This window comes from Echinops telfairi, unplaced genomic scaffold, assembly GCF_000313985.2.
Source record: "Echinops telfairi isolate 266 unplaced genomic scaffold, ASM31398v2 ScPeMD7_1713;HRSCAF=2227, whole genome shotgun sequence".
Lineage (NCBI taxonomy): Eukaryota > Metazoa > Chordata > Mammalia > Afrosoricida > Tenrecidae > Echinops > Echinops telfairi.
In genome coordinates this window covers 22,397,154-22,406,588 of record NW_022105611.1, presented here as the reverse complement: position 1 = coordinate 22,406,588, position 9,435 = coordinate 22,397,154, and the positions used below count along the sequence as shown (strand labels likewise).

Here is a 9,435-nt window from a genome sequence, read left to right as displayed (position 1 = left end):
GTTCGAATCCACCAGCTGCTTTTCAGGAGCCAGGAGGAAAATGGCTGCTAAGATGTACTTTCTAGAGTCCTGTAGAGTAGACCCTATAGAGTTTCACTAGGAGTGGAAGCCAACGCATGCCATGGGTTTGGTTTGGGGGGTGGCTGTTATTTTCTCATTTCCAGAAATCCATCTCTGGAGGTGAGAGTGGTAGGTAGGGGAGTTCAGTGTTTTAAATTAGGATGTACGCTGGCGGAGGGTTGAGCCGGTCACTGCCCTAGAGGACATGAAGACAGGAACCGCCTAGCTGAGCGCAGCCCAGAGAGTGCTGGCCACAGTTTTTCATGCACCCAACCTGGCGTCCCTTCACCAGCAAGTGGCTTTCGCCCACTACTTTACCCTTCTAAAGCAAACCATCCAAATGCCTTTCTCTCCCTTCCTGGCCATTTCTTTTATTCATTTTGCAGTTTGTGTAACGTTCTGTAAATTATTGAGTGTGTTGTTATTGTATATGTATACATGCATGTATGTATAAGAATCTAGGAAGCTTGACAGTTATCAAAAATGAAAGAGAGTACCTAAAGATGGAAATCCTAGGCATTAGTGAGCTGAAATGGATGAGTAGTAGCCACTCTGAGTCATGTCGTCATATGGTTTACTATGCCGGGAACAACACGTTCAAGAATGGTGTCCAAAAGGACACGTCAAGATCTATCCTGCCTGTGAGAGGATTATGTCTATCCACATTCAAGGACGTTGTGTCAGTCTGGGTAGACTAGAGAATCCAATCCATGGACACGCATATATGCATAAGAGAGAGATTCATATGCAAGAGCAATTGAACATTCAGAAAACATCCCAGCCCAGTCCAGACCAAGGCCATAAATCTGATTTTAGCCCATATGTCCAATGCCAATCTATAAAGTCCTGTTCAGACTCATGAAACACATGCAATGACACCGAATGTAGAAGATCACAGGCCAGTGGGTAGAAAGTCTTTGGATCCACTGGTGTAAGCATCTATGTCAGCGCTGGTAGGAGTCTCTGCATTGGAAACATCTCCATGCTAGCAGGGTTCTCTGCATCAGGGTGGGTCCATGTGTCTTGTCAGCTGCTATGTCTCCCAGGGAGCGTCAGAGAAAGAACTGTCTCCCAGGGTGTGAGCAGAGAGTCTCCCACCTCCAAAGAGGAAATACTGGATTTCCCAGAATTCCCAGGAGAAGGCCATGCCCACACAGAGGTGTCATTGACTATGATCCGATTGACAGACTAGAATCCACCCCTTCACTCGTAATTCTCTCAAGTTGACAAATGATTATATAACTACCACAGAAATACAACTGTTATTCAAATGTATGCACCAGCCACTAACACTAATGATGAAGAAATTGGAGAATTCTACCATCTTCAGTCTGGATTTGATCAGACACACAATCAAGATGCATTGATAATTATTGGCAATTGGAATACCAAAGGAGGAAACAAAGAAGAAGGAACTATAGTTCAAAAATATGACCCTGGTGATAGAAATAAAACTCGAAATCACGTGATAGAATTTTGCAAGACCCACACATTTTTCACTTAAAATACCTTTCTTCAACAACATGAATCGCAACTACACATGTAAACTTATCTGATGGGACTGCTCCAAAAATAAAATTGACCACATCTGTAAGAAGAAGCCCAATATCAGCAGCCGGAACATGGCCAGGGGCTGACTGCAATGTACCATCAATTATTTCTATGTAAGTTAAAGTTGAAAAAAATTAAATCCATGGAACCCAAAACATGACCTTGAGTTTATCCCCCCTGAATTTGAAGAACATCTCAAGAACAGATTTGACTTATTGAATGCAAATGACAAGAGACTAACAAGCTGTGGGAGGATGTTGAAGAAAACAAAATATCAAAGTGAATGTCAGAAGAGATTCTGAAACTTGCCCTTGATTGTAGAGCAACTAAAGTAAATAGGTGAACAGAAATTTTCAAAGGGCCGCTCTAGAAGACAAAGTAGTATAATGAAATGTGTAAAGACCTGCTATTAGAAAACCAAAAAGAAAGGCCATACTCAGCACATGTGAAGCAAAAAGAACAGAAGAAAAAACCCATGCCTGGAATGGCATTATTAAAAGACTCTATGGGCAAAATATTGAACAATGAAGGAAGCATCCAAAGAAGATGGAAGAAATTCACAGAGTCCTGTGTCAAAAAGAACTAGTCAACATCCAACCATGTCACAAAATAGTATGTGATCAAGAACCAGTGGTACCGAAGGAAGAAGACTGAGCTGCACTGAAGGCATTAGCAAAAATTAGGGCTCCAGGAATTGACAGCATGGCCATTGAAAAGCTATTGAAATGTTCCAGTCCCCTGAATGAAGCCCTGGAAGCAATTACACACGGGGTTGCCCCATTCAGGGTGGACTCCATAGCATCTAGTTTACCGTCTGATTAACTTCTCAGCAAAATCCATGGTTGATTGTATAAGATGGGGGGGACAAACTCACTCCATCTAGTCGATGCCGACCCATAGCAAGCAACCCTGTAGGACAGGGTAGAACTGCCCCTGTGAGTTTCCAAGACTGTAAATGTTTCTGGGAGTAGAAAGTCTAATCTTTCCCCCAGGGAGCAACTGGGGCTTTCAAACTGCCGACCTTGAAGTTAGCAGCCCAATGAGTAACCGTGACACTAAGATGGAAAAAGCCTGAGTACTGAGAGAAATCTTTATATTAAATCATCAGAAGGATTCTCAAAGTGGCGATTTGTAGACATGAGCCCAGTGTGAAGACTGGGAACTCCACAGGCCCCTAACTCAGCCACTCCCACTTGACCTCCCTTCCAGCCATATTAGCTACTGGGCATGCCTCAGATAGCCAGCTTGGTATATTTGAATGGACTCAGTCGTAGGCTAGGCAAAGGACTTATTTTCCATCCCATAATCTCTTCCTTTCTTCCTTCCTTTTGTCATTCCTCCCTGATAGTTGGATTGTTGTTCCTTTGGATTGTAACAAGAAACTTTTGAAGGGTTTATGACGAGGCGGACACGAGAAAGTACAGTGGTAAACTGTGTGATGTGTAAAGTGTTTTGGGCAATTTCCACCACCTTTTAAAGACGTAAGGGTCCCCTTCTGTCTGGTCAGACTATAGAGAAAAGTCCTTGTTATTCAGATTAATGTTCTTGCTTTTACTTCCTCTGTGTTTCCTTTTGAATTGTGTTTTTCTCACACAACTCTTCCTTTCCTTTTTCCTCCCCCCACTAGTTCCGTACAAGATCTCTGTGGTGTGATTTAGGAGGCCTATTGCCCCTATGGCCTCACCAACTCCGATGGCAAATTTGTGGGAGGAGGTCACTTGTGCTATCTGCCTGGATCCCATGGTGGAACCTGTGAGCATCGAATGTGGCCACAGCTTCTGCCAAGAATGCATCTCTCAGGCTGGGAACAGTGTGGGTGGTGCCTGCCCCATATGCCGGAACACATTTCTGCTCAAAAACATCCGGCCAAATCGGCAGGTGGCCAACATGGTGGAGAACCTTAGACAAATGGCCCAGAATGCCAACAGGGATGCAAATGGGAATCCGTGTGAGGTGCATGGAGAGACACTTCACCTGTTTTGTGAGGAAGATGGGAAAGTCCTTTGCTGGGTGTGTGCCCAATCTCGGAAACACCATCACCACTCTGTTGTCCCTGTTGGGGACGCTGCCCAGGAATACAAGGTGAGGCATGACGCATGAGCAGGCAAGCACAAGATGGGCCCTGATTCATGTGTTGTTCCCCGGGGCTTGGCATGGGGGAGAGCAGCCTCTGGCATTGAAGGACTGAGGAGAGAAAGGGTATCTCCCTCCAAGTCTGATCTAAGTCGAGAACAGCAGACTAAATATAACTTTCTCATTCCTTAGAGAAGAGAATATGTTATGGGGAAATACTGCAAAGATCATGTTTCCATGTGGCTTCCTGGTTAATAAAGGAAAGTAATTAATGCTCCCTCACCCTGTGGTTCTACTGTACAAAAATACATCAGACTTTGTATGAAATCTTCCATCCGAAGAATTCCTACCCCACCTAGACTCTAGTACTCCATTCTTTTCTTCACCTTGACTTTTCTAAGAACCAAAATGACCTTCCCCCACCCCACGCTACTGTACCCTACTTCATAGTCTAGAATAACTTGCTCTCGTTCTCTGCAGGAGAGGCTCCAGGTGGCATTAAGAACACTGAGAAGAAAGCAGCAGTTGGCCGAGAAGTTGGAAGTCGATGTTACTGACAAGAGAGCAGCCTGGAAGGCAAGAGTCACCCTGAAAGAGATCTTAGTTCAGAAGCCTGGGCAGAATTCAAGATCCTGAGCTCAGGAAGGCCCGGTGTGAATAGTTTTGGAGTTGCTATATCTCACTCTCTTTGAACCAGATACCCTCTGTATCTCCAGATATGAGGGGTATAAAAAGGAAGGTGGCTAGAAGGAGAAATTCCAAACAAACTCAAAGACTGAGTCTATAGGAGAGGTTGCTGAGGTGCGAAAACATACCCGAAAGCTCTCTGCTCTTCTGAGCCCAGTCTCAGCACATGACAGTGTCAGTACGTTGGTGCCTGGCACACAGGTCTCTCAAGAGAAAAGCCTAACCACTGTGCCTCTTAATAAAGGAGAAGGGCTGTGAAGAGTGGGCTTAAAGCCTGAGCAGGGAGTTGCTTGACCATGTCCAGCTCACTGGTTCAAAATATAGTGGAGAACTAAAGCTTGTTTCACACTGATGATTTGCTAGTGGAGGAGGGGCAGGTCAGAGACTGAAGAGGAGAGGGAAGGGTTTGTGGGCAACTAATCCCAGAAGAGGATGAGGAGGAAGGGAGGACTCGGATTGCAGTGTCAAGAAGTACCCCTCCAGTCACCAACCAAGGAGGACAAGCAAGAAATACTCCAGAAACTTCCTTTTCACATGATGTAGGATTATTGTAAGCCTATCTGTGTGAGGCTGTTGGGGGTGGTAAGTAAATAGGTGTTAACTTTCAATAACTTGTGAAGAAATGAAGGGGAAGGGACACATTTGAGAGGTGACTAGCTTTTGGAAGAAGGATTGTCCTAGGCTGCTGCAGCTGTGATTATGGGCCAGTTTCTTTGGGCCCCACCGATCCCAGTCCCTTTTAGTCCCAGATGCCTTACCCACTAGTCTCTCTAGCCCAATAAACCAGAGTGGTGAATTAGCAGAGGACAGAAATAGGCGCCACACACCATTATCCTTGAATCTTGATGCTGATAAGAAACACACCTCTCACACCTTTCTTTCCCTTCACATGACAGAAAAAAGTTGAGGCACAAAAATTGAGGATTCACACAGAGTTTGTGCAGCAGAAAAACTTTCTGGCTGAAGAGGAACAGAGGCAAATGCAGAAACTAGAGGAGAATGAGAGAGCTCACCTGAGACTCCTTGGGGAGAAGGAGGCCCAGTTGGCCAAGCAAAGCCAGGCCCTGCAGGAGCTGATCTCTGAGCTGGAGCAAAGGAGTCGGGCTTCCCCACTGGAGCTGCTGCAGGTGAGACCAGCAAGGGCTCCCTGTGAGATGGAAGAGGAGAGGGTGGGGCTTGTTCCCTCGGTCTACCCTGAGAACAAATGGAAACCGGATCCTTCAAATATTCTTAAATAAAACAAGCCACATACGAATTCGTTGATGGTTTGTCTTCAAGACACAGAAAGACAGGTTTAGGAGGGACTAGTCCATGCAGCAGATTTCCTGGGCGGTACAAGGGAATAAAGTTGAGAGTTCGGAGTCCACCCGGAGGCACCTTGGAAGAAAGGTCTAGCAATCTACTTCAAAAATCTCCACCTCATTGGGACTAGTCTTATCTGGATCTTTCTAAAAGAAATTATTTTTGCACCCCACAACCACCCACATGTCCTTTCAGCTCAGGCTGGTCATCGATGGTTTTCTGCCCTTAGAAGGGGCTGGTGCAGTGCCCAAACTGCAAGTATGGGTCACATCACGCCTAGAACTAAAGCCTCAGTGGTAAACCAGACTCTAGAACTTACTCTCTGTCTCTTTTCTCTTCAGGGGATTGGAAGTATCCTTGGAAGGTAAGGAGAAACTTTCTTTGTAAGGGATGGGGATGGCAGGAAGAATATACACTAGAAAAAGGTTTAATGCATTAGAAAAACATGTTCTAATACTTTGCCGACCCTCCTCCCTAGTCTCAAAGACCTGCTCCTCCATCACGTATTTCCTAGTTTCAGTCGGCTGGTTTATGGGCCTCCCAGTGGCCAAGTTGGCCACAGTGATTGGACTGTAATAATTTCACAAAGAGAAGCCCTGACACACAGGGACATTCTCAAATGTTTTGGGTCTACAACCTGCTGATCATCCTTTTTTCAATGGAATGTAACCAATTACAAACCCCAGAGAAAGCCACAAGGAACAGCCACGGCCTGGGTGAGATGTCTCAAGTATTATTGCAGAAGGGATGCAGCGTTTAGCAGATGGCCTTGCTTATAAGATGTAGTAGAATGTGCCTAGACGGTGACCAGGCTTGGAGAAGAGATGGGAACTATGTGAATGCAGCAGAGCTCATGTTATCAGGACTTCCTGGATCCGAACTGAATTTCCTACACACAGTAACTGAACTCAGGAGGGGTTTATATATTTGTGTTGGATTAAATTGGCACAATTATCCACGAGGGGGTTTCTGGCAGTTTGGTCCCAGAAGTGGGTGACAGGAATTGGAGATGTGGGTCTCAAACTCTGGTTTCTTTCAGGAGTGAGACCTGGAACATGAAGGAAGTGGACATTGACTGCCCAGACCTGAGCAGTGAGTGCTGTGTGCCTGGGCTGAAGAAGATGCTAAGGACATGCGGAGGTGAGATGAGCTCTAGTGGTTGTTCCACTGGCCTGTTGGGGAGCAGAAGGAGACAGTGAGGATTCGGGCCTGAGGCCGAACATGGGAGAGAGCAGCAGCCTGGAGCAGAGATGGCAGGGTCCAGGAAGGAAGGCAGCATGGAGATAGTGAAGATCAATACCAGGGCCAGAATTTGCTGGGGTGCCATTTCTTCACACACTGAGGCTGAGTCATGCCTTCATCCTCATCCTGTAGTTTACACATGCACAGGCCACTGGTCATTCCCTCTGAGCCCCTGTAAGCACCTGCCCTCTCCCAACCTGACTGTGATCTCCTCTCTACAGTACATGTCACTCTGGATCCAAACACAGCCAACCCGTGGCTCATCCTTTCTGAAGATCTGAAACAAGTGAGACTTGGAGACACCTGCCAGGAGTTGCCTAAAAATGAAGAGAGGTTTGACAGTTATCCCATGGTCCTGGGGACCCAGTCCTTCGACTCTGGAAAACTGTACTGGGAAGTAGATGTGACTGGAAAGAAAGCCTGGGACCTGGGCGTTTGCAGATACTCTGTGCAGAGAAAGGGCCCTTTCTTGCTCAGCCCTGAGAATGGCTTCTGGACAGTTTGGATGTGCAACAAAGGACAGTATGCAGCTGGCACTTCCCCTAAGACTTCGCTCCACCTTCAAGTGCCTCCATGCCAAGTTGGGATTTTCCTGGACTGTGACACCTGTACTGTTTCCTTCTACAATGTCACTGACCATGGCTCCCTCATCTACACCTTCTCTGAATGTGCCTTTGGTGGGCCTCTGAGGCCCTTCTTCAATGCTGGTTTCAATGACATAGGAGAAAATGCAGGCCCTCTGACCCTGTGCCCACTAAAACTGCCATAGTAGAGATCGACTGATGATTGGTGGTGTCCCTCTGCACATCACCAGCTTATTGCTTTACTTGATCTCTCTGACGCCACAATGTCTTTTTGGATTAGGAGAGGTGATGGTTAGTCTACCAATGTTTTAAAGATAGGCTAAGGCAGAAAAAGATAAAGAGCTTAAATTTGATTTAAAGCCTGTTTTGTGTCATCAATGTTCAAGATCCTTTTCATTCATTTAGTTCTATTACATTCTTACAATAAAAATATAACCAGGCATAACCAAGAAATTTAAATACATGGACATCTGTTTCCCTATCTAATTCAAAGTTAATTTTTTTCAACATAGTATGAGATATGAATATATAATTAAATCAATAGTATAAGTGTTCTAAATAAATTGTTTTAGATAAGTTTATTGTACATAGTTTTATCATTTTTAAATTTGATTAGTTATCATGTCCCTCTTGTTCTGGTACCCTAAGCGTGTACTTAGATAGTTTTGGTTAATCTGTAGGTTAATACCATTTATTCCCATTCTACAAATGAAATAAAAGTCACTGAGAAAACAAGTACCTTCCACGAGGCCTAACATAAAATAATTAATGCACCAAGATTCAAATCTAGTTCTGACCTAAAGGTCTATGCTCTTTCCTAAATACCAGTCACAGGATAATTTGCATGTTAGTTTTATTGGCTGCAAAGCTCCTACTAGACACATTGTCCAGAGTCCATTGTTGCTGTTGGTGGCTGCCGTCAAGGTGGTTCTGACTCATAGCAACTTTGTGCGCAACGACAGAAAACACTGCCTGTCCAGCACCATCCTCACAATTGTTCTTGGGCTTGAGCCCATTGTTCCAGCCACTGTGCCGATCCATCTTGTCGAGGACGTTCCTCTTTTTCAATACCCCTCCGCTTTATCGAGCATGGTGTCCTCCAGAGACTTGCCCCTGTTAATATATCCAAGTATGTGAAACGAAGTCTCGCCACCTGGCCTCTAGGGAGCATTCTGGCTGCACTTCCAAGACAGGTTTGTTTATTCTTTTGGCAGCTCACGGAACCTTCAATATCCTTATCCAGCACCATAACTCAACCCCGTCACCATAACGCAACCCCGTCACCATAACGCAACCCCGTCAATTCATCTTTGGTCATCCTTAATCAGGGTCCAACTTTCACATGGATATGAAGCTATTGAAAGTACCATGGTGTCATAGTTGGATAATTTTATGTCAACTTGAATTTGTAGGAAGCTGTAGGGGTGGATTCTAACCTGCCTGCTGATGCCTCCTTGGGGGTGTGCCCTGTTTATAAAGAGAAACTGGTAACTTCCCCCTCTCTCTGCCCCTTTGCCTTGCTGCTTGCTAGAAATCCGCCTGCCTCCAGAGTCAGCCTATAATGGAGCACCGATCCCGAGTGCTGTCAACCCGTTGTTAGGTTTCCATATGGGACTCTGCACTCACCTGCCCATGATCTCCCAGTTTCCCGCTTCACTGTACCACATCATGGACCTGCAGCTAAAAGACTCTGAAGAGGGCACTGGTCAGATAATATCAGACTTATAATCAGACATGGATTTGACTAGGCTAAGATGCCTTCTTGATATATAAGTAAGTACTTCTTCATATAAAGCTTTTATACACATACATATACAAAGTGCACACAGTGCTTGGGTCAGGTCCATGTTAGTCCTCAAAGTAACATCCTTGCTTTTTAAGGCTTTAAGAAGGTTTTATGCAGTAAATTTACCTAATACAATGTAACCTTTGATCT

At 45.1% G+C, this 9,435-nt stretch overlaps 1 protein-coding gene across 1 annotated transcript; it reads left to right on the top strand.

Annotated features, from left to right (window-relative positions):
* Positions 1-2,970: 2,970 nt before the first annotated feature.
* TRIM21 (tripartite motif containing 21) lies at positions 2,971-8,234 on the top strand. Its single transcript, XM_004708899.3, has 6 exons — positions 2,971-3,693; positions 4,165-4,260; positions 5,268-5,498; positions 6,015-6,037; positions 6,713-6,813; positions 7,137-8,234. The coding sequence occupies exons 1-6, from the start codon at positions 3,286-3,288 to the stop codon at positions 7,682-7,684; spliced, it is 1,407 nt and encodes a 468-aa protein (XP_004708956.1). The 5' UTR covers positions 2,971-3,285; the 3' UTR covers positions 7,685-8,234.
* The last annotated feature ends 1,201 nt before the right edge of the window (positions 8,235-9,435 follow it).